This window comes from Mustela putorius, unplaced genomic scaffold (assembly GCF_011764305.1).
Source record: "Mustela putorius furo isolate JIRA1106 unplaced genomic scaffold, ASM1176430v1.1 tig00000680_pilon_pilon_pilon, whole genome shotgun sequence".
NCBI lineage: Eukaryota > Metazoa > Chordata > Mammalia > Carnivora > Mustelidae > Mustela > Mustela putorius.
The window spans coordinates 2,978,474-3,002,371 of record NW_025421442.1 but is presented as its reverse complement, the minus strand read 5'-3'; the positions used below and the strand labels follow the sequence as shown (position 1 = coordinate 3,002,371).

The following is a 23,898-nucleotide window of genomic DNA, read 5'->3' as shown; positions in this document are numbered from 1 at the left end:
GTTCCCGGCAGACAAGTAACCGGCAGCCCCGCGGCCCGCCACTCCCATAGGCAACCCCGGCAGGCTCTTGGTCTACACAACAGACTCTCGGGTGGGTCTGGGGATCCCAGTTACCCTCACTCTCAAATCTTCTTCGACAGATACCAAACGGTTTATGCGAAATCTCGTTCATCAAATGTTACTTATTTTGTGCTAAGCTTGGTCCTTCCAGCCAGTTCTGCGCACATATGAAGCTGCTCCCGGACATCTGCTCCTCTTGAGCCCCGGGACGGGAGGCCAGCCTGCCCGGCCTTCCCAGGGCCTCCTTCCGGGAGGTGGGGACACCGCCTCCAGCTCACAGCCACTGCCCGCTCTCCTGGTTTCTCCCGGCCAAACCCTCCCAAAGCCCAGGAGTCCCTTCTAAATGGACATTCTGGTAACACGGGCTTCTGGCGTCCTGGGGAAGTGCTCACGTTCGTCAAACATGCCTCAGTTTCTCCTGAGTTGGGCCTTAGCGGGGACTAAGGGAGAAGGAAGGTCAGAACGCAGACGAGAGGACTGCAGAGAGAAGAGAGCCCGCCCGCGGGGACGGGGGACGGGGGACGGGGAGCAGGGGCGCGCAGAGCCCACAGGCAGCCCACGGCTGGGTCTCGGCGACGGCTCGGGAGAGGCAGAGACAGGGCTGGGGAGACAGGCTGCTGCGGGCGGCTTAGCTGGAGAGGACGGCGGACCAAGCAGCAGAACGATGGCTTGTTCTGCCGTATCGAGCGCCCGGCTCCAGGAGCCACCCGCCACAGCGGTCACGGCCCCAGACTGTCCATGACCCTGGGAGACAGCGAGGACCTGCGGAGGCTCCCAAGAGCCAGAGACTCACCAGCAGGAAGGGGCGCTCCGGACGGTCACAGGCCTGCAAGGCGGCCGAGCGCGCAGGCAGGGAGAAGGAGGCCGACTCCCGGCCGTTCTCCGCCTTCCACACCTTGGCCAGGCCCAGCTTGTCCACGGTGACAACCAGCTGCAGCCGGGGGAAGGTCACCAAACTCACCAGAGCGGCAGGCTGCACGGGGCTTGACCAGATCTCTGCGCCCTGGGCAACGACAACAGGGAAAAATAACGTACACGGGGGCCATTCGTTTCACAAAGGCAGGAACCTCGCCCGGGGCACCCGGGGACGCACAGGCGGACAGCTCGGTCCCCACGCCCACAGGAGCCACAGCGCGGTGCAAGCCCGACGCGGACGTGGTGCTTCGGGGCACAGCAGTGGCTGAACTGGGGGTGTATGGAAATCCCCGCGTGCCGAGTGGCACCACCAGGACAGGGGATGGGGGCTGGCGCACACAGTGGTCACCCCCAGCTCTGCTAAGCCGGGCCGGGCCGGCAGCTGGGGCCTGGCCACTCGGTTGACCCAGAGGACTTGCACGCGGACCGTCTCCCCCGGCCCCCGGCAGCCCCGCTCTACGGATTAGCTGACTCCGGCTCGCGGGTGAGAACGGGTCACACAGCAGGCCTGTGTCGTCAGCGTAAAATACTCCTCTTCCTGCGAGGGGCCCCGGCCAAGGCCCGAGGCGGGCAAGGCCATGGTCCTTCCCAGGACTGTAAGAACTGGAACGCGTGGGAGAGAGCCGGTGCCCTTGTCCCGGGCACCTGAAGGCAGGACACCAGGGAACCATCCGCGACGCTCTGTTCCTGGCCTCCCACAGCTGCCCCCGGGGCTTCCACCCCCATTCTGGGTCATTAGGATGCTTTTTCTATCACATGTTCATTTTACCATGATCTTTATCTCTTTTCTCCAACTACAACACTCGGGATTCCTCTCTGAGTTCCTTTCTCAGCTGATTTCTGTTGCTCGAGCAGCCACGTGACACGGGGACAGCAAGGAGCCTCAGGGAGCACAGCACGTTCACCAGCGTTCGTGAAAGAGGCGTGAGACTCCCTCCCGGGGTCGGGGTGGAAGCGGGGGTCGGGGTCCGAGCGCAGAAACACGCCGACCAGCGACTGCCGGGCAGTGCGCCTGGCGCAGGGCCAAAGGGGGCTGCCGGCGGCACCAGGACTCTGACGCCCGAAACAGACTAACTCGCACCTGGAATCCTCCGGGGACAGCGGATGAGCAGCGGCACAGAAAGTCAGACCAGACTCCAACATGACCAGTCAAAAGCATGGTCTTATGGACCATGCTATGCGGAAACTAAGAGCATTTTTGAAAAGGAGGATTTACTGAGGCGCTGAGTGGTGCAGCCGGTTGTGTCTGCTCCTGGTTTCAGTTCCGGTGGGATCTCACGGGCCGTGGGATCGAGCCCCACGACAGACCCCCACGCTCAACGGGGAGTCTGCCTGAGACCCCCTCACTCTGCTGCTGCGCTCTCTAAAATGAATACGTAAATCTTTAAAAAGAAAGAAATACTTACTAACTGTAGGGAAAGCCGCATGTCAGTTTGCCTCACAGCTCGGTGTGAGAAGCACTTACACGACTACACGACTGCTGACCCTACGGCTACTCGTTTGGGGACAGGACGACGGCTCAGTGGAGACGTGGGAGGAAGAACGGGGCTTGTTCTCTACAGGTTTGCGCGTGAGGAGTGCGAGGGCTGTGCGACCAGGCGGGACGTACGCCGACGGTCTGGGCTCTGAGAGAGGCTCGTGCTGGCCAGACGGAGGACACGGCAGCAGAGCTCAGCCAAACCCAGCCCACGGCTCGTGCTCCTGTCTTCGTTAAAGAAGAAAACGATGACCGTGCGCCTCATACGTCAGCGGGCATCGCCAGCTCTGCCAGAACACCGGCCACTCTCCTGTCCGCTGTCTGCTCCTGCGTCGTGCCCGCAGACCTGGGGCTGCAGCGGGACCACAGGGCTCCGGAGCGACAACATCTGACGAGCCTGTACCCGACGCTCTCCCCGTTCAGGTGGAGACCGGAGCATCCGGGCAACGCCAGGGCCTCCCGCCCGCAGGGCCTTCTTCTGCCAAGCCCTCCCCCGACCCCGGATGACCGGGTGACCGGGTGACCGGGTGACCAGGTGTCCGCCGCCCGGGCAGGTGCTTCAGAGAGGCTGCGGGAAGGCGGGCAGCCTCCTGCCCCGGCAACCACAGCGCCGCCCCGTGAAATGACCTCAAACTCAGCCTCGGAGAAGGAAAAGCAAGCACGAGAAGAGAAAACTACCAGCACGAACTGAGAACTGGGCCACGGAGTAGAGAGGAATGACGCAAACGATTTTGTTTCCTTTAAACAAAAGCAAGCACGGGGCTAAGAGCAGGCTCCTGGGAACGGAAGAAGTTTCTGCAAAGCAGGCAGCCAACACACTCTCTGTCTCCCAGACTCTGAAGTGACCTGTGGGCGGAGCAGGGCCCCCAAGGCTGGCTCGGGGGTGCAAGGGTGCGGCCCCGGCAGCCGCGTCCCTCGCAACCAACAAGGCAGGCCCAGGTCTCCGTCGGCGTGCTGAGAGCCAGGGTGCCCAAAGGGACCGGGGAAATCTGGGGGAACCCCCCGCCCCGCCGTCTGGGCACGAACTGGGCACTCGCAGCAGACGTGGCCGACGGCGACACGAGCAGGCCTCCCACCGCACACAGCAAGGACCCCGCGGTGCCTGGCCGGTCCGGCGCTTTCAAAAACAGGAGGTAAAATCTGTAGCTTCCCGGGAAAAAGTCCTGTATAGGCAGTTGGGTTCTATGCATGCAGAAGCCTTGGATTTACAGGGAACCACATGGTTCAAGACTCGGAGACACTTCCCTCCGTCTCAGATGATCGTCTATAAAATCAGGATGATAACGCACGCTCTGCTCTGCTGCTCAGAGCATCCGTGAGAAAAAGGACTCAAAAGCTTTTACGGTGACAACCAAGTGTGACACGCCAGTCTCAGCACTTAATGGTACACAGGGGTTAACTACAAGGGGCAACTGTTGGGGCAAAATGGCCAGGCCTGGACACTGGCTCCACCGTGGATGCGGGGGGACCGGGCACAGGGGCAGCCACCTCACCCCTGCCGCTCGTGCCCTCCTCCCCGAGGCAGGCCACACAGAGTCAAGGGCAGGCCAGGCTCCTTCTGCAAGCGGACCAGAGTTCCAAGCGCAGCCAACACTTCTCATCTGTACCACGGGGATCCCGCCATCTAGAAGCTGCCCACGGGGGTTGACCGGCTAGTGAAGGGAAGGACCTCACTAAGATCCCGTGAGCTGCGCCCTGCCCCCCCACCCAGCTCACCTCCTGCACATCCCAGGCACGCACAGTGCTGTCCGAGGACACGGTGCACACCACCGACTTCTCCTGCCCATCAAACCGGCACCCGCTGTTTGAGACGTAGGCCAGCTCGTCTATGCCTCCTAGAGAGAACAGAGACTCGCCCTGAATGCACACACGTTATGTCTGGGGTGCGGACTGGGGAAGCACAGGCGGGACACTCCGTCTCCCTCTCTCTCTCACACACACGGCACTCCTTCAGGGACAGCAGTGGCCACAGGCCTCACACCCAGGACCGCCCCTCTCACCAGCCACACAGCCACAACTCCCTACCCTCCTGCTTTCTGTTTCTCTCTGAAACAAATGGAATGATCCCTTCTTCACGGGGGGACTTCGAGCACCAAGTGACTAAGCCAAATCCCGAACCCAGCAGGGCAAGTGCTCATCAAGCAGCCCCTTCCGTCTGTGGCTGAACACCACATCCCAGGGCGCTCGACCCAGGCAGGTGAGCAGCAGGAAAGCTCACAGCCATACCTTCGTGCCCAGCAATGGCTTTGCAGATGAAGTCCTTCTCCGGCCGCCCACATTCCATTCGGAACTCCAGCTCGGCCCGGCAGAGATAGTACTGTTTCCACGTCTGCGTGCCCAAGGTCATCTGGGAGGCTTTGCATGAGGACCAGCGCCTCAGACACAGCTGCCTGGAAAACAGACCCACGATCCCAGGCAAGACAGGCCAGGTGTTAGAGGAAGGTGCGACGCTGCCCGCAGGACCAGCTCTGGTTCCGGCTTCACCACCTGTGGCTCGTACAATGCACTTCTGCCCACGGAGGCCTCAGCTGCCTCCACCGTGGAATGGGGATGGCGACCAGGGGACACTGAGCAGTGCTCACCACCGCCCCGCGGCGGTGCCTCTCGGGTATTCGGCCAGTTTCCTCGACACCTCCATGAAGCAGGTCCTCTGACAACCCCTTGTACAAAACAGGGGCTTTAACTGATCGAAGGCCAAGGGCATGCAGCTTTGGTCATGGGGGGGGGCACCTGGGGGTGCTCAGTGGGTTAAGCCCCTGCCTTCATTTTTTTTAAAAGATTTTATTTATTTTTCGGAGAGAGCGAGCACAGGCAGAGGCAGAGGGAGAAGCAAGCTCCTTGCTGAGCAGAGAGCCCGATGTGGGACGCTGGGATCATGGCCTGAGCTGAAGGCAGCCGCTTAACCAACTGAGCCCCCAGGTGTCCCTAAGCTCTTGCCTTTGACTCAGGTCATGATCTCAGGGTCCTGGGATCGAGCCCCACATCGGGCTCCCTGCTCAGCAGGGAGCCTGCTTCTCCCTCTGCCTCTGCCTGCCACTCACTCTTCCTGCTTGTGCTCTCTCTCCCTATCTCTCTCAAGTAAATAAAATCTTTTTTAAAAAGTATTTCGGGTTGCCTGGGTGGCTCTGTGGGTTAAAGCCTCTGCCTTTGGCTCAGGTCATGATCTCAGGGTCCTGGGATCGAGTCCTGCATCGGGCTCTCTGCTCAGCAGGGAGCCTGCTTCCTCCTCTCTCTCTGCCTGCCTCTCTGCCTACTTGTGATCTCTGTCAAATAAATAAATAAAATCTTTAAAAATAAATAAATAAATAAAAGTATTTCTTGAAGTCTCCAACTCTTACTGCTGAACTGTCCATTTCTCCGCTTAGCTCCGGCAGCCCTTCACACATGCTGCTGCTCTGCTCAGGTACGTGTGCACCTGTAATTTGCAGATCTTCTTCGGGGATGGACTGACCATTAAAGCAGCCTTCTTCGTCTCTACAATGCTTCCTGTCTTACAGTCTGTTTGATACCAGCATGGCTGTTACAACTTTCCTTTGGTTACTGTCTGTACGTACATCTGTTTCCATCCTTTAACTTTCAACATATCTAAGTCTTTGAACCTAAAAAGTTTGTCTCTTATAGACCGCGTAAAGTCGGAAACTGTTTATCCGCTCTGATCACCTCTGCCTTTTTACTGGAGTGGACACTTCATACGTTTCACATAATTTGTGGCAAGGCATGATTTACATGCCATCTTGCTACTTATTTCTAAGTTTTATACATTTTCTCCTCTAGTCTTCTGTTTCCACCTTCTTTGTGTTGAATATTTTTCTAATGCACTATTTTATTTCCCTTGTCATTTCTTCTACCTTATTTTTTGAGTTCTTAAGGTTGTCATGGAGGGTAATCTAGTTTTGCTTACCATCAACTTAATTTCCACAGTACTCAAACACCCTGCTCCCAGGTAGCACCATCTCCTGCCCCCTCCAGCTGCGCTGCTACGTCTACAAATTACATTTTATACACGATATATGCCTCAACAGAGATCCCCACATTATTGTTTTATACGGCTGTAATTTAAACCACAAAGAAAAAGAGACTTAAAAATAAGCACATTTATACTGCCTCTTACAGACACCTACAGACTTACTTCACTAGTGTTCTTTTTTCTAATGTGGAGTCAACTTACTGCCTAATGTCCTCTCCTTTCAACCTGAAAGACTCCCTTCAAGATCTCTTGTAGGGCAAGTGTATAGCAACAAACTCTCTCAGCTTTCGCTAATCTTAAACGGTCTTCATTTTCTCCTTTATTTTTCGAGACATTCAACTTTAAGTAAAGATCTTTTCTTTCAACACGTTCAGTGTCATCCCGCTACCTTCTGGGTCCCGTGTTGTCATGAGACGCCAACGGCTAAATCTCACGGGTCGCACAGGAGTTGCTTTGCTCTTGCTGCTTTCAAGATTCTCTAATTCAGCTTTCAAGTTTGATTACAATGTGTCTTTAAGTATCTTATTTTTTTAAAGTAATCTCTACGCCCAAGGTGGGGCTTCACTGAACTCATGATTCTCAGATCAAGAGCTGCGAGCTCTACCCACGGAGCCAGCCGGGTTCCCCTACGTGTCCTGACGCGGACAGACTCTGGGAGACCGCCGCGCTGCCGCACTAGGACGACACTGGTGATGCGGAACTCTGAGTTTATCCCAGGGGCAGGTCACTGAGCTTTTGCACGTGTAAATTAACGTCCTTAATCAAATTTGGGAAGTTTCCAGACCTTATTTCTTTAAATATTTTATTCCTCCCCCTTTTTCCCTCTCATCCAGGGACTCCTGCTGCGCAGTGACAGTGACGGTGCGCCTCATGGTGTCCCACGGGTCTCGCACGCAGCTGGTTTCTTCCGTCTTCATATTCCTTCTATTCTTCACACCGGATAATATCCACCGACCCGTCTTTATTTTATTTTATTTTATTTTTTTAAAGACTTTTAAAAATTTATTTGACACAGAGATCATAAGCAGGCAGAGAGGCAGGGAGAGACAGAGGAGGAAGCAGGCTCCCCACTAAGCAGAGAGCCGGATTTGGGGCTCGATCCCAGGACCCTGAGATCATGACCTGAGCCAAAGGCAGAGGCTTAACCCACTGAGCCACCCAGGCGCCCCTCGACCGATCTTTAAATTCACTGATTCCATCTTCTGTGGTTAAACCCTGAGTGTGCAGAGTATCACTGTCTGCTCTACAATTTCTACGTAGTTATTTTCAGAATTACTCTTTATAGATATTCTCTATCGGATGAGACTCTGTCCTACTTCCCTTTAGTTCTTTGCACATGGTCGCTTCTAGTTGTTTGAACATAATGGAAATAGCTGATTTAAATTCTTTCCCAAAGTTTCTGTTGTTTATTTCCTGCATGTAAGCTACACTTTTCTTATTTCTTTGCATGACTCATAACTTCTGTTGAAAACTGAACATTTTAAATAATGTCGAATTCTAGAAATCTGAACCCCCCCACCCAGGCCTGCTGTTTCAGCTATGTGCTGTTATTGTTTATTTAGTGACATTTATGAACAAATTCTGAAAAGCCTGCGTTTTTTTGTCACACATGGCCACTGAAGTCTCTGCTTAAATTAGAGCTCACCAGCGACTGGCCACGGATTTCCAAAATGCCTGGAACTACGAAGTCTGCTGCTCATCCTCAAAGGGCCCCTGTGCATGTTGGGGTGCGCATTCAGCACTCAGTACAGCAGCCGAGAGCTGTACCCAAGCCTTCACCTCCTACTCGCGTAGAACCTCCAGGTCAGCCAAACAAGTGAATTTAGAGCCTTCCTAGGTCTCCCCTGAAACTGTGCACACGCCCGTTGCATGTGGCTGGGCTTTTCGATTCCCAGGCAAGTGTCAGAGTTTTTCAAAGCCCAGGCCCCTGAAGACATCACATTCTCAGCTTCTTCTTTTAAGCTTTTTGGTTAGCCTATTTGCTCGACTGCTGTCCATCATCTCTGACAGTCACAAAGTTAATCAGGTGTCAGTTACTGTTTTGACAAAGGTCCCAAAGGAGAGGCTTTCACAATGAGTGAACTCCAAGTCAGACCGAATAATAACAGTAGGCCCCTGGGGTCTTCCAAGAAATACCAGCAGGCCAAATAACCACAATTCTCTGGCAATGAGAGTCCAATCCCACTCTTTCCCCTCCAGTGACTGCCAGGCTCCTGGTTTCACAGGATCGTGAGCTGATGACGTTCAAGACTAACGCAGAACTGGAGACATTCATGGGAACAGGGCAAGAAAACTTGCTGTTCTAAGATTCAAATATTTTTTCTTGAATGAACACTTCCTTGACTACTACATGTCTCTTGTTAATTTCCAGAGTTCTGAAAAAGTCAATTTTGACAATTTGTGTCTTTACTCACTGCTTTCAGAGGAGAAAATTTTCCAAATCCACCGTGTTCCAGAGCCTGCACCTGCGCTTCCAGGCGACTGCTGGCCATTCTAGGAGAGCAGCTTTGTCACCAGGCTTTTGAGCGTAAGAACGCTAGCGCACAGCACTGTAGAGAACTGAGAACTCTGCGTCGAGTCTGTGGGCACCACAGTGAGGGAGACGTGGCTCTTACCACAGGGCACTCTCGGCCAGTGGTCAGGAGGAGAAGCAAAATGGACGTTCACGGGAGAAACGTGTCATTTCAGAAGGCACAACCTGCGACACGGGACCTGAGCACAGAGAGTGGACTTCTGGTCGGGAGACGGCTTGACGGCTGCTCGGGCAGAGGCTTCTGGCGCTGCACGGGGCGGCTCGGCCTGGCGCTCCTCCCTCACCGCGAACACAAACGAGCTCAGGTGGGAAACGCGTGGCCCACGGCCTCGGTGAGGACAACACGCAGTCGTCAGAGCTTCTCCGTCCACGGAGCACCTCCACGTCAGGCCCCCTCACACGCTGAGAGAGAGCAGTGCCCGCGCCGGGAGAAGGCTCTCCTGTGCGTCCTGGAACGCCGGGCCTGGACGGAGCGTACGAGGGCTCCGGGGGGCTCAGGTCATGACCTCCGAGTCCTGGGATCAAGCCCTGAGTCGGGCTCCCTGCCCCACAGGGGGTCTGCTGCTGCTTCTGTCCCTCCCCCTACTTGTTCTCTCAACCTCTCTCTCTCAAATAATAAATAGAATTTTTTAAAAATTCAACTTAAAAAAAAAAAAGTAGCATGCTGGCAGCCTGTGCGCCCAACGGACCCCGATTACTCTGCTCGGCTGGCACAGGACCAGCCCACGCGGAGCGGCTGCCACACCAAGAAGTCGTATGTTTTCACAGGAAATTCAGGAAAAGTCAAGTGGTCTGGCTATGCTGAACCCGAATTCCCACCTGCCAGAATCTGTCTGGAGCTGCATAAACCCGTGCCCTTCAGCTAAAAACGAGCTCTCGGCTTTGCCCGCTCTTCTACCTTCCGATGTTCAGACCGAGCGTCAGAGAGCTCCCACCACCGCTCCTTACGTGGTTGGTTCTGAGTTGAAATAAGAAGGGAAATTTCTTGTACCCTATCTTAATCTAAAATGTGCGAAAATGAAAGTTAGACCAAGAAGATAATATGGCTTCAGAAAAAGTCAAGTCACGTTTCTCTGTGGAAGTAAAGTCTATTTCTACGTATTTAAGGCCATTACACACCATTACACAAATCTTTTTTTTTTTTTTTTTTTTTTTAAGATTTTATTTACTTATTTGACAGAGACAGATCACAAGTAGGCAGAGAGGCAGGCAGAGAGAGAGAGAGGAGGAAGCAGGCAGAGAGCCCGATGCGGGACTTGATCCCAGGACCCTGAGATCACGACCTGAGCCGAAGGCAGCGGCTTAACCCACTGAGCCACCCAGGCGCCCCCCATTACACAAATCTTAAATAGGACCCATGACCAATACTTATAAGAAATGAAAAGAAGGGGCGCCTGGGTGGCTCAGTGTGTTAAAGCCTCTGTCTTTGGCTCAGGTCATGATCCCGGGGACCTGGGATCGAGCCCCGCATGGGGCTCTCTGCTCTGCGGGGAGCCTGCTAACTCCTCTCTCTCTCTCTGCCTGCCTCTGTGCCTACTTGTGATCTCTGTCTGTCAAATAAATAAATAAAAAACCTTTAAAAAAAAAAAAAAAAAAAAAGAAATGAAAAGAACAAATGATTTGAAAAAACAAAGGCAGACTGGGGCGCCCGGGCAGCTCAGTCGGTCAAGCAGCTCCTCATCTCAGCTCAGGTCTTGATCTCAGGGTCATCAGTTCAAGCCCCGTACTGTGGAGCTGACTTTTAAAAAAACAGGGGCGCCTGGGTGGCTCAGTGAGTTAACTGGCTGCCTTCGGCTCAGGTCAGGATCCCGGGACCCTGGGACTGAGTCCTGCTTCGTGCTCCCCGCTCAGCAGGGAGCCTGCTTCTCCCTCTGCCTCCCTCCTCCCTGCTTGTGTGCTCACTATCTATCTCTCAGACAAATGAATAAAATCTTTAAAACTAACAAACAAAACAGAAAAAATAAAAAAATAAAAAAACCAAACAGGATGCCTGGGTGACTCAGTCGGTTCAGGGGCTGCCTCCAGCTCAGGTCACGTTCCCAGGGTCCTGGGATCAAACCCCACATGGGACTCCTTTTGCTCAGCAGGGAGCCTGCTTCTCCCCCTCTCTCTGCCTGCTGTCCGCCCTGCTTGTACTTTTTCTCTGAGTCAAATAAATAAATAAATAAAATCTTTAAAACAAAGGAAGACCACCAAAAAGGTTAAAGTATGAATATGAATTAAGTATGTGATACGCCCCTGAATTTCGACGTTATCAAGTGCAAAAATACTGTGAAACCAAAAACTTTTCACAGATAGCAATTAGTAACTATCTGTTGTACACAACAGAAATTATGTACCTTAAACAAAAGCAAATACTTGCAACTTGACTTCTAACCAAAAGTTAACCTTCAGCAAGTTGAAGGCAGAATTTAAAAGGTCATGAGGCATTAAAAAAAGGAACTAGCAGCATTTTCAATTAAAATTACAGAGTACGCATTAAAAACATATGAACGGGGCGCCTGGGTGACTCAATGGGTTAAAGCCTCTGCCTTTGGCTCAGGTCATGATCCCAGGGTCCTGGGATTGAGCCCCGCGTCGGGCTCTCTGCTCCTTGGGGAGCCTGCATCCCCCCTCTCTCTGCCTGCCTCTCTGCCTACTTGTGATCTCTGTCAAATAAATTTTTAAAAAATCTTTAAAAAAAAAATAAACAAATGACCAGTTAACTACATTCATTTGCTGTGTTCCTAAGCATTTCTAATGCGCTTGGAGAAACTCTGGGGCCTAGTTACCCCTGAGAGACACAGCATCAGAAATGACACATGCATGTGACCACAGAGGTCGGTGCTCCCGAGATGCTGCTGTCCTCACTCCAGAAACATAAACCCACTGTTTTTACGAGAACACGGTTCAAGGCTACAATGCTGAGGAGTGACTGAAAGCCAGTAAAAGTTCTCTTCAAAACTAACTAAAGGGATCAGTATAATTTTCCTAGCTAGTATCATTAACAATAGTGAGTGAGTGAAAACCAACAGATACTATAGGACACTGAACACTAAATACAGCTAGTCTGGCCTTCCAGAACTCTCAATCATCTCAATGCACAGCCATCCTGGAAACAAAACCCATCAAGCAAACATTCCCTCCCCGTTTGTCAGTCCCTTCACGTGTGATCAGCTGTGGCGGCTAAAACCCAATACAGCTGACAGTCAAGGCTACCGTCGGTCTCGTACCAGCAAGAGACAGACTACTGACACTCCTTGCTTGGGATGAAAGAAGTCGGGTTCCAAAGGGAAAATGAATAAGAAAGAAAAACGTAATAAATGATTAAAATATTTTTTATTTTCAAATTTAATTTTTTTAAGAATCTTTTATTGGAGAGAGACAGTGAGCACACACACACACAGGAGCGAGCGTGAGCGGAGGACTGGCAGAGGCAGAGGGAGAAGCAGAATCCCCACAGAGCAGGGAGCCCGAACCCCTTCTGCGACTCCGGGATCGTGTGCGAGCCGAAGACAGGCATTTAACTGACTGAGCTACCCAGGCGCCCTGCTTTTATTTTTTTAATTCTAGTATCGTATGTGCTTACACAGCTCGGTGTTGCTGCTGTCACACCACACATGAGTTTAAATTAAAGCAGTTTGTGGACGGTCTTGCCAGCCAGCTGCGCACATTTGCTCTATCTTTCTGCCTGGGTTTTGTACGCCTGCCGTATATCGCTCTCTCATTCGATTAATAAAACTCTCGTATTTCAATACGCTATTTAAAAAAGGAGTATTACAGCCTAACGGGAGGGGGAGGAATCCGACAGGTGCTGCGGATTGTCCTTTCTTGTGAACTCATCAAAACAAGAAACAGTGCTCAAAACTCTTACCCGGTGCCCGCCTCACGTTTGTGGGACACTCTCCTGACCACATCTGGCTTTTCCTTCACTCACCTCCACAGTTCCTTGGTCCTTGAAACTTCATTCCAGACCTAGAACAAGAAAGCACAGAGGAGCACGTCAGTCAACGGCAGTCGGCAGCCCGCCGGCCCGACACTGCGCGAGGGGCAGAGCGCTGCAGCAGACTCAGTGCCCGCAGGCACAGGGACTCGCCCTGCGGAGACATACTTGGGAGAGCCCAATAAAAACCACCTGATGAGTGAAAAAGGAGAGAATGTCCAACTCAAAGGAGCCAAGGGGCTCCGAAGCGACTACTGATCAAGCCCCCGATGGGAATGAAGCACTCCAGGGAGAGGTAAGACTACTCCAGCCAAGATTCTGATGTAAGAAAAAAAGGAGTATTCTGCCATACTTGGAGCATAGGGTTCTGGGGAAAGGAGCTAGAGATCTGATTAGACCCAAATCGCAAAGTCCTACTTGCAAAAACTGTGAGAAGCCACTCGGGAACTCTGGAGGAACGCAGGGTGACACTGATTGAGGACCAGGGGCTTCCGCCAAAATGGCTGCTGCACTGGCCTAGAGGATGTCCCAGAGATGTCAAATGGTGGAACCGATTTTGGGGAAGTGGGGGTGGGGCACACTGTCAGTCCTGCTCCAGAAACTGCCCCCTGCAGAAGCATCTGGGAGAGGCTCAGCGGCAGGTCTGGGGGGCAGGGGGACGGACCAGAGTGCCCTGCCAGCCCTCCCTCAAGCCCACAGCTACGTCCTGGGACTCCCCGGCCTCTCCAGCCCCGGCCAGCCTGGATTCTGAAACCCACACAGCTTGGGCAGGAACCACTCTGGGGTTGTCTGTGGTCTGGCTCCACTGAAGACCCCGTCCCAGAAACCGGCTTTCTGATCCATGGTAGAGGGAACCACCTTCCTCCGAGGCCAGGTCCCCACCTCCACAGCCCCTGGTCATCTGCTAGATCAAAGTTCCTCGGTATTCTTGGCAGAAACGTCAAATTTATATTTTGCAAAAATCAAGCCAAGTCAGGCAAGAAGATTTACGTATTTTCCTTTTCTTTAGCTCCCAGTTCAAACCGCAACTGAGACCTTACTTCCCAAACACGGAAATATAACGTGTAATATGACTGGAAAAATACTCCGCACCGCTGAGGACACCTCTGTTAGACCCTGGCCTTCATGACACCGTGAAGCAAAGATTACCGACCTCATCTTACCTGAGCAGGACCCTATGTCCCAGAGAAGCTGGTGCTATCCAACGGTTTTAGTCACCGTCCTTCCAAACTCTGCACCTAAACTAGCCCTAGACTGCTGCTGGGAAAGCAGCCAGGGACCCAATCCAGCCCTGAATGGGGACTACCTGCGTGACACTGTTTCCTTACTGGTAACAAAGGGAGAAAATCCAGCATCACTGCAATTCTCTGCTATTCCCAAATAAACAATTTTTGCTGGTAAAATAACTGGCAGTTTGATTTCCAAGGTTAACAAACGCATTTTCATGCGTTAACGAAACTCACTTCCTCAGCACGTGTTCGCAGGGAACACTACATGCCGAGAAACGCACTGGGTGCCGGGGACAAGACGCAAACCAGACATCCTGCTCGCCGTCGCGAATCCGCGTAACGGAAAAGCAGGCGCGATAAGCGCGCTCTGCACTCAGCTGGCTGGGGTTGAGGAAGAGCTCCGCGGGGCGCAGGGGCGCAGGCAGGGGCGCGGGCGGGGGCGCGGGCGGGGGCGCAGGCAGGGGCGCAGGCGCGCAGGCGGGGGCGCAGGGGCGCGGCCGCGCAGGGGCGCACGTAACAGGCCCGGGCGAGCACGGCCGAGCTCCAGGTGTGCCAGCGTCCGCAGCGCAGCGCACGTGCCACTCACGGGAAAACCCTGGCTTCCCAGGCAGCCCCAGGAGGGAAATTCCGAGCCTTCCGAAGAGTCGGGCGGAGCCGGGAAGCGGCGCCCACGCCCACCTCAGCGGTGAGGCCCGACGGCAGCGCGCCCGCTGCGGGCGAACGGGGCAGAGCTCCGGGCGCGGCCAAGGGCAGGCGCGTGCAGGGCTGCTCCCCGAAAGCGCGCAGGTTGCGCCCCGGGGGTCGCGAGCGCCCCGCCGACCGTGGCACCGGGGCCGCCGACGCCGCCTGCTACTCGGGGAACCAAGGCCGAGCACGGCCAGCGAACGCTCGGCACCGTAAGGCCGGCCCTGCCTCCGCCCCGGGCCGGGCGCGCTACCTTGTCCACCTGCGCGGCGCAGAGCAGGTCCCGGGCCTCCAGGAAGGAGAAGACGTGCAGCAGCTCGTGGAGCCCGAGCCGCGGCTCCATGTCGGCCGCCCACCCGGGCCCTCGCCCCGCCACACCGCCCACACGCCCCCGCGCCTCCAGGCCCGACGCGCCGCACGTCCCCGCGCTGGCGCAGAGCTGACCGACCGCGCCCGCCCCGCCGCGCCCCCGCTTCACGCCGCCCGTCTCGGCCCTCGCACCGCGCTTCCGCCCCGCCGGCCGGGCCCCGCCCGCGCCACCGCGCCGCTCAGCCAAACCCCGCCTATCCCGCCGCGATTGCGCCACGGAGGCCAAACCCCGCCCAGCCCACAGGCCAAACGCCCTCAGCCCGCGGCACTTCCGGCCGAACCCACACGCACCGCGCTCCCATCACTCTCCGCACAGCCCCGCCCGGCGCACGCGCTTCCGTTCCAGGCTCGCCCCGCCCATCCCGCCCCTGCACTTCCGCCCCGCAGGCCCCGCCCCCGCAGGCTCGGCCCGCAATGCTCCGGCTGGTCTGAGTCCGTCCTGTTGCGGCCGGACAGCGCTCCTCCTAGTGCGGAACCGCCTCGCCCCGCTTCCCCCCGACCTCCCGCTCACCTCTGCCGCCCCCTCGACCCTCGCCCTAACCTTCACCCGCGCACTAACGCTCACGACAGGGCCCGTGAGGCGACGACCGCCCCGGCCGACAAATGCCGAGTCCCGCACTGCGTCTCCACTTTTACCCTCAACCCGGCCTCAGGCGAGGTCCTCTGCCTCGCCTCGGCCGGGCCGCCCTGCTCCTGACACTCACCCTTACCTTGACCACGACGCTCCCCTTCAACCTCGCCCCCAACTCTGCTGTCATCCGCCATGTCCCCACCCCAAACCCCGACCTTCACCTGATCCCCTTCACCCCGGAACCCTCAGTGAACTTCACCTGGCCGCGATCCCCAGCCTCACTCTGACCTTGACATTCAAGGCCAGGGTCGTGGTGGAGCTGTGGGCACAAGCTCAAATTTCTACGGAGCTTAGAGCTCCCAGGTCTGGAGAGGGCAGCTGAGAGTTACCGAAGATGCGCCTCCAACAGCAGACCTCTCCCTGAAAGCCACCACTGAGTCTACCTTGTCTGCAGTGGCCTAGGAGCTTGGAGGACAACGAGCCGTCCTCAGTGTTCACAGAAGTTCATCCACATGAAGAACAAAATGGTATTTTACGAATAAAAGACCGCGAAGTTCTCCGCTCTGTTTTTAATTCTTCCTGAACTAAGACTGCATTGTCCCAGCTGTTGAGTGCTGGGGCATCAGGTCTAACACAGTGAGTTTCTGCTGCCTTCTCTTACCCCTTTTATTTCCGTACACATTGTAGAAATGGCTTATCAAGTCTTATTAAACAACAAACAAGGGCTGATTGGGCTTGTATTTGGATTTACTAAATTAAGACACGAGTTCCAGGAATGCCTATCTCCTCACTTGCTCTGTATCTGAGTAAGGCGGGGACACGTATGGTCCTGGCTCACCCTTATCCTGAGGGTAGAGATGTTGGTACAGGCTTAAATCTGATCAGTCCCCAACCTAAGCCATCCCTGGGCTTGCCTTCTGCCACCCAGCCTCCAAATGGATGTTCCACTGTACGAAGCCCCCAGGACCAGAGTAGCCATGAATGGATCCACTTTCCTCAAGACCACAGAGAAGCAAGGGCCAGGAACTGATGCCACCTCAGCCACTACCTTCAAGAGGAATGGAAGGGGGCAGACACCAGGCAGAAATACCTGGGCTTTTCCTAATAAATCTCAAAACTGAACTAGCTTTTAATGCCTCTGAAAACAAAACCAAAACAGACCTGCCCTTCTGCCTGTGTTCCAATTGTGAGGACATCATTACACTCTGTGCTCCCCTGAACTGGGACTGTCCCTGACCGGGAGGCCAGGGCCTGAAGGACCAGCACCATGACAGGCACAGCCCCAAAGCCCACAAAGTCAGCAGCGCACAGATGGGAAGCTGACAGCGCAGGCTGCCGGTCTCCTCTGCTGAGGCTACACGTGCTCATCGCCTGGCTGGGAGCAGGACCAGGCGTGGAGTGGACCAAGGGAGGCTGAGTAGAGACCATGGGAGGTCGAGTCAGGCTAAGCAGAAGAACAAGGCTGGGGGGCTCTGGGGAGCAGGACAGCAGGGCTGGCCCAGCGTCTCAGCCTTCTGGGATGAAGGGCCGGATCAGCTCCGGGTTCAACAGTGACTCTTCGAGAGGCCGGTCCACGTGGAAGTCATGGACGTGGGGGGGCCCTGGGTGGGCCTTGGGAGCAGGTCCCCCTGGGCGCTGGGGAATCGGCAGCTCTGAAGGGTGGGCAGGCAGGGGAGCCGTGAAGAAGTACTGGTGCAGGAGGGCCTGGGGGCAGCAACAAGGGACAGAGAAGGAAATCAGTCACCTCACCATCCCAGCCTCGGTGCACTTCCCCGGGAGGGGGGCATCTGCGCGCTCCCCTCCCAAGGCTCGCTCCCACAGCATCTGAACGCTCATCGTCTGAGCGCTGTTCCAGAGGCTGGCTGAACCAACAACCTGCCCTCGAGAAGTCTTCCACGAGTCAGGGGTGCCGTGGCCGACAAGATAGAGGAGGAAGATACAGGGTGCAGCACATGACTAGGGCTGTGGCAGAGACAGCAAGTGGTGAGGGACGCTGGAGAGGCTGCAGGCCTGCAGAGCGCGGCTCGACCAGAGAGCTGAGAGGTGCGCGGGTGAGGCCCGAGGACACAGAGTGCACCTGCAGCCCAGGGGGGAATAAGCAAAGGGGCAGGAGCTGGCAGGGCCAGAGGTGATGGCCCCAAGTGTGTGACACCCTTGGGCCCCTTGGACCTGGGCTTCTGCTTGTGGGGGAGGCAGTGTGCAGGGGCTCAGAATGCAGGCTCAGACTGCGGGAAGTGGTCAGATGATCTCCACCCACTTTAGACATCCTGATGTTGTGAGAACACACAGAGCTAGTGCTGAGAGCAGCCGTGAGGCTGGGGACACGGGTACACCCAGGACAGAGGCCCTGGCACTACTGGCCAGCAGCCCATGGGCCCCCCCCCATCCTTCCCTGCCACACAGCCCACCCTTCTGGGTACCCCCTGCCAGACTCTGCTCATCATTTCTCCCCTGCTTAAACCTGCACTCCCCAAAGTCAGTCCCAACTCCCCACCCCCAGGGCCCAGGATGATACCGGGTGTGTGCAGGTGCGGAGTATGTGTTGAAGGGATGAGGGTGCCAGTCACCGATAGTCTAGATACTCTCTTCTGCAAGGTGGGCATGGGGCCTTTGACTTGCCCGTGACCCCCGGGCTCTGGTTTCAGCCTGTCACAGGTCCTGAGGGGCCTCAGCCTTGGGCTTGCAGGTCCCGAGCGAGGAGGATCAGGGACAGCGGGTCACCGTACCTGGGAGGCGGCGATGCGCTGGCGCGGGGGGTAGAGGAGGAACTGCCCCAGCAGGTCCAAGGCTTGAGGAGACGCGTCAGGCAGCACCTCCTCCAGGGGCACAGGCGCCTGCTCCTTGAAGGAGATCTTGTTGTAGTCGGGCAGCTCCATGATCTCCTAGAACCACGGTCATTAGGTCTTGCCCACTATCCCCCCCGACTCACTCTCCCCCGCAGCTCCGCTGTCACTCCTGAATTCCCACATCCGCTCCCTGACTCCGGCACCTGCGCCCTACCCAGCTCGGTGAGAAGTGCAAGTGTGCTGGGCGGGAAGGGGCAGGCCCTGGCCTCAGGCACCCAGCAGGGCAGAAAGGGAGAAGCCCCCAAGGGAGGCCAGGACAGTGGTCTGGGAGGTCAAGGAGACATGGGGCCACAAGGAGAAGGTGCAGGAAAGGACAGCCCTGGCCACTGGGGGGAAGGGAGGGCCCCTCCCCCCACCCCCTCCCCACCGGGAACCCCTGCAAACCGGCCAGACTTGAGGACTGGGGGTGCCCAAGATTCGAAGCACACAGCAAAGCTGTTCGATGTCGTTCTCCCCAGGAAATAGAGGGGAACCGTTCAGCAACTCCCCCAGGATGCAGCCCACAGCCCTGTGGATACAGACCCAAATTGCTCAGAGATCTCACACCGGGACCCAGATGGCCCCCCGCCAGCTCCGTCGCCTCACACCAAGGACACAGATCTTCCCACACAGCACCCACACCCGCACACTGGAGCCAAGGCACCATGAAACAGCACAGATGCTTCAGATCTAGGAATACAAATTCATACACAAAGACCACAAGCCTAGAACACAGAACGCATCCTCCTACCAAAGAGCTCACTGGCCTCAACCCTAGAAAACACAGCAACACCCTAAACAGTTCTGAGACTTCTCAGAGCCTCATTTCTGGAACACGCAGCTGCCACCTCACACTCCCCACCTTCTGGGCCACACCTCCAAAACTGCCCCCACCTCGCAAGCTCTTAGGCATGTATAGACCATCCTGGCCCAAATAAAGGCTCAGAGAGATCTGGGCCTCTGGAGAGCTCACCTCCTGGGGTATACGCAACCCCCTGCCCAGTAATGCGGATGATCCCTATGTCTTTGACCCCAGACCACGTCCCGCACTCCAGCCCGCAAGCTTCCCACTCTGAACACACCGAACCCCCACCCAGCTCAAAAATGTCAGAGAAGAAAACTGACCCCAAACTCCTCAGAGATTCTCCAACCAGGGAAGACACCCCCAAATGTCTCAGCAACCCCAGGAGAAAAAACCCAGATTCCCCCACACCCAGCCCCCAGGAGCCTCACCACAAGTCAACACCCTGGTCATACTGGCGGGCACCGTACAGGAGCTCAGGTGCTCGGTACCACCTGTGGGGGGTGGGGGGGAACAGGCAGTCACAACCAGGTCGCCGGTCTGCCAGAAGGCTGCCCGGAGAGTCACCCCAGCCCCACATGAGCCCCACAAGCAGTATCTGAACTGAAGGTCCAGAAGCATCTCATCCCCAGTGAGAAGCTGGGGCCCACCCACTGCCAAGCCCTGCCTGGGAACTGGCCTTCCCTACCTGGTGGCCACCTGATGTGTGTAGAGGCGGCTGCCGTCTGGGGAAAAGACCCGGGCCAGACCAAAGTCCGCTATCTTGAGCTGGCCTGACGCACTGATGAGCAGGTTGGCTGGTTTCAGGTCCTGAGCGCACCAAAGGAGGCATGAGCTCCTCCCGATCCCCCACAGGCCCTTGGGAGGAGAGCTCGGCAGGCTAAGCACATAGGTCAGCCCGGCTCCCCATCCTCAGGGCCACTTACTCTTTGGTGTGGCCATACCACAGGTCCCATCCGGCCACACCTTCTTCAAGGGCTGGCCCCGCAGGTCCCGCTGCAGCCCGTGCCGAGACTGACCCGATGCACGATGTTGTTGGCATGGCAGAATGCGACACCCTTGAGCAGCATTTGCAGGTAGCTCTTGACCTGCGCGGGGACCAGCGGCCTCTGTGCGTGGCGCACCACCTCAGCCAGATCCGACAGCATGAACTCGAAGGCCAGCACAAAGCCCGCGCCGTGCGGGAACACAGCCTTCAGCTGCACCACCTGCGGGGTGGGCGTGCTGTCAGCCCTGGAGCCACAGTGCTCAGACCCTCCCGGGATGCCCAGCGTCTGCCCTGATGGGAGGACAATGCAGGCAGAAGGGATGCAGGATCTGAGCTCAGGAGGGGAGCTCAGGGTTCCCTACTTGCTGCCTGCTCTGGAGAGAAGTCAGGTCCCCATCTACCGCTGCACTCCCACTCAAGGAAAGGTCTATGGAAGGTCACCTAGGGCAGGGTCTGGTCATCCATCCAGACCAGGAACTAGAAAATCACCAGGGGGAGGGGGGAGGGGTCTGTCTCTCTCTCTCTCTCTCTCACACACACAACACAGCACAGGTCTCCTCTGGTTTCCTGTAGGGTCGTGAAGTCCCAGCATCAGGAGACAAGTCACACATACTTCCTGAGGGCCCATGGGGGTCACAAGGACCAGGCAGCTCAGCAGTGAGCTGTGACAAGTCCTGACAACCTTAAGCAGCTCACAGCAGAGACACACACAGCTGACACAGGGGCAAGCAAACCCCCGGGAGTGTCCGGGTTCTGAAGAGGACAGACAGCATCAGCCGGAGGGGTCGCAACACGGGCACGTGGGAAGGGGCTGAGGGCCGAGGGCCAGCAAGCACAAAGGCCGGAGGTGGGAACAGGAAGGAGGCTGGAGGGATGCGGGCATGTAGGACCCTCTAGGGGAAGGACATTTGCGCAGTTCTGTGCTGTGGCCTGGACGGTGTAGGAAGAGGCACTTCAGAAGGGTGTGGAAGGAATGAAGAGAGGGGCTGGTGTTGTCCGTGTCGGGAAAAGCCGGTGCGCTCTTCCAGCAGGCAAGTGCGCGCCGTCTACACTGACCGGGGACAGGAGCACAGTGAGGAAGCAGCTGCGCTGGCCCTGGTGAGAGCTGCAGGTGGCCAGGGCTTAATCTGGAGGGTTTTACAGTAGAATCTTCTGGGCTGCTGACCGGGTTGAGGGCCTCTGTCACCAGCCTTCTTACGGGCTCCCCCCCCCACACACACGTGGGCTGTCTGCATGACCTTGGACTGTCCTCAAAAAAAAGTGAATAGCCTTATTGCTGGTTTTCAGACTCTGAAGGCAGCACAGTCATTTCACAGATCACACACATACATTCAGGTAATACACAGAATTATAAAGAGAAAAACAAAAGAAAAATCCTATCACCTACAATCAACCTTAGAGTACATTCTATCAGATAGATATGGCTTGTACTAATACATATTCACATGTATATAGAGACACGCATTTTCATACAAAACTGAACAACATATTTTTAGATGTGCTTTATAAACCGTTTTACAACATGCTTTTGTTATATATCCCATATACCACAGATATCTCCAGAGGACAACAGACTGTCACTCCCCAGGCTTGAGAGAAAGCAGTGAAGATCATGAGGCTGGGGTATAGGTGTCCCTCCCCATGCGCTCACAGCACATCCAGCCCCATCACAGCAGGACCGAGCCACGTGGGCCCCGCCGTCTCTGAGCATCTCCCCTACTACACTTAAGTTATCAGAAGCCCAACTGGGGCCCATGCCCAGCACAGGGTACAGCCTAGGGACGGCTCCCAGGTTACAACATCTGGACTCCTCCATCAGACCGCACCCAAAGCCTCCACGGACCAGCCGCCTGCCCATAGCTGGTGGAGGAGCCTCCTCCCCTGGCCTGAGACCAGGGAGATCCTGAACTCCGCCTTGCAGAGCAGCGGATAACCCAGAATGCCAGTGGACCTAACACAGTTCACCCTGCCTGTGGAACAGAACAGAAGCTCAATAGAGACAGATACCATTATCATTACAAATCGTCAAATGTTTTATGAAAAGAAACCAGTGAATAAGTAAACGAATAAGGAGTACAGGCAGAAATACGTGCGTGAATAGGAGGGAATGCGTGCGGAATGACGTAAGCGGGGCCGAGGCGGACAGGACAGGGAGTAAGGGAGGGGTGCGGGAGGAGCACAGGGAGGCTCCGGAAAGGGGCCCTGGGAGCCCAGCCCCACTCACGTGCTGATGGTCCTCGATCTCCTGCAGAGCCTTGATCTCCCGCAGGGCCTGGTTGGGGATGCCGTCCTCCAGCCGCCGCAGGGCCACCTTCTTGAGCGCCACGATCTCTCCAGTCTGCGGGACAGAGCGCAGACACTGCCACCCGTCCCGCGCTGGGGAAGGGCGTGCGCCGACCGGGCAGGCGCCATCTGGGGGGACGCAGCGGCCCGAGGCCCCCGTGGAAGTGGGAAGCGCCCCCACCCCGTTCTGGAGGGAAGTCGGGTGCAGCCTGGGACCCGGCTGTTGCAGAGCTGCGCGAACAGCTCCGCGGGCTCGCTGGGGCATCGCGGACGACTGCGGCGGCATCGCGGGGGGGCGGGCAGCTGACCGCAACCTGACGGCCCCGCGGAAGGGGGCCTGAGTGGTGGGCGCACACCACGAGCGGGGCGGGGAGGCGGGCGCAGCGGTGCAGACGTGGGCACGGGAACCACGGGGGGCTGTCGCTCGGCCAGGAACGGCTGGAAGGAGAAGGGGGCCGCGCGCCGCCCCGCGGCTCCGCTCACCTCCACGTGCTTGGCCTTGAAGACGATGCCGTGCGCGCCCTCCCCGATGCGGCCCAGGATGCAGTACTGGTCCATGCCCGCGCCCCGCGCGCCCCGCCCCGCCCCGCCCCGCCGGCCCGACGCCGCTGCCTAGCAACGGGCTGTCTCCCAGCTCCGGCCCGGGCGCCGGCAGCAGCTGGGGACGGCGTCCGGGCCTCGTCTACGCCTTCCCCGGGTCCCCGCGGTCAGGCCGCCGCCTACTACATTCGGAGAAAACCGTAGTGCCCAGGACGCTCCGGCACCGCGGCCCCGGAACAATGGCGCCCCGTGCCCCTTGCCCGCAACTCCCAGGTGTCACGTGACCGGGGACGCTGGGGCACGCAGCGAGGGGTGGGGCCGCACAGCCTGGGGGTGGGGCTTCGCGTTCAGGTGGGCGTGGCGGGGCGGAGCTGCGCGTCGCGACAGGCGGGCCTCGCAGGTGAGGGGGCGGGGCTGCGTGACTGAGGCGGGGCCTCCCGGCGACGGGGCGGGGCCTCTTGGAGAGACGGGGCCAGCTCCGTCCCAGCGGGCCAGGGTGCCCAGTCGCGCCAGTTTCCGGGACACTCTGGAGCCAATAATGTTGGGAATCTGGTTCAGGGCCAGGTTGTGGAGGGAAAGTCAGTGAGGCCTCCCTTCTGGAAGGTCAGCTGCAACACCTAGACACATCTTTTAAAAAGCTCAAACTCTGAGCAGAAAGTCCATGCCTAAGGCTTCTCACGACGAAATATTTGGAGGAATTCGCATGACAGAATCTGAAGAAGTGCATACCATC

General features: G+C 56.7%; 2 protein-coding genes across 5 annotated transcripts in view; both read right to left on the bottom strand.

Moving 5' to 3' along the window:
• LOC101679480 (F-box/WD repeat-containing protein 12) overlaps positions 1–15,270 on the bottom strand; it is a 32,005-nt gene extending 16,735 nt beyond the window's left edge. The window contains exons 1-5 of one of the 3 annotated variants that reach the window (XM_013049131.2): positions 15,041–15,270; positions 12,869–12,906; positions 4,679–4,842; positions 4,169–4,287; positions 854–1,063 (exon numbers count right to left, since the gene is read on the bottom strand). In XM_013049131.2, coding sequence (XP_012904585.2) covers positions 854–1,063; positions 4,169–4,287; positions 4,679–4,842; positions 12,869–12,906; positions 15,041–15,130 — 621 coding nt within the window. In that variant the 5' untranslated portion in view covers positions 15,131–15,270. The other 2 variants (XM_045083033.1, XM_045083034.1) reach the window with 2 other exon arrangements.
• A 1,011-nt stretch (positions 15,271–16,281) lies between these two features.
• On the bottom strand, positions 16,282–23,457 carry CDK20 (cyclin dependent kinase 20). Of its 2 annotated transcripts, XM_004778814.3 has the most exons (8): positions 23,109–23,457; positions 22,567–22,680; positions 20,374–20,562; positions 20,043–20,164; positions 19,786–19,848; positions 18,958–19,081; positions 18,454–18,609; positions 16,282–17,431 (listed from the first exon to the last, which is right to left on the bottom strand). In XM_004778814.3, exons 1-8 carry the CDS (start codon positions 23,181–23,183, stop codon positions 17,234–17,236), a joined length of 1,041 nt encoding a protein of 346 aa, XP_004778871.1. In that variant the 5' UTR covers positions 23,184–23,457; the 3' UTR covers positions 16,282–17,233. The 2 variants fall into 2 exon arrangements, with proteins under 2 accessions (XP_004778871.1, XP_044938970.1); XM_045083035.1 differs by lacking the exon at positions 18,958–19,081.
• Positions 23,458–23,898: the final 441 nt, after the last annotated feature.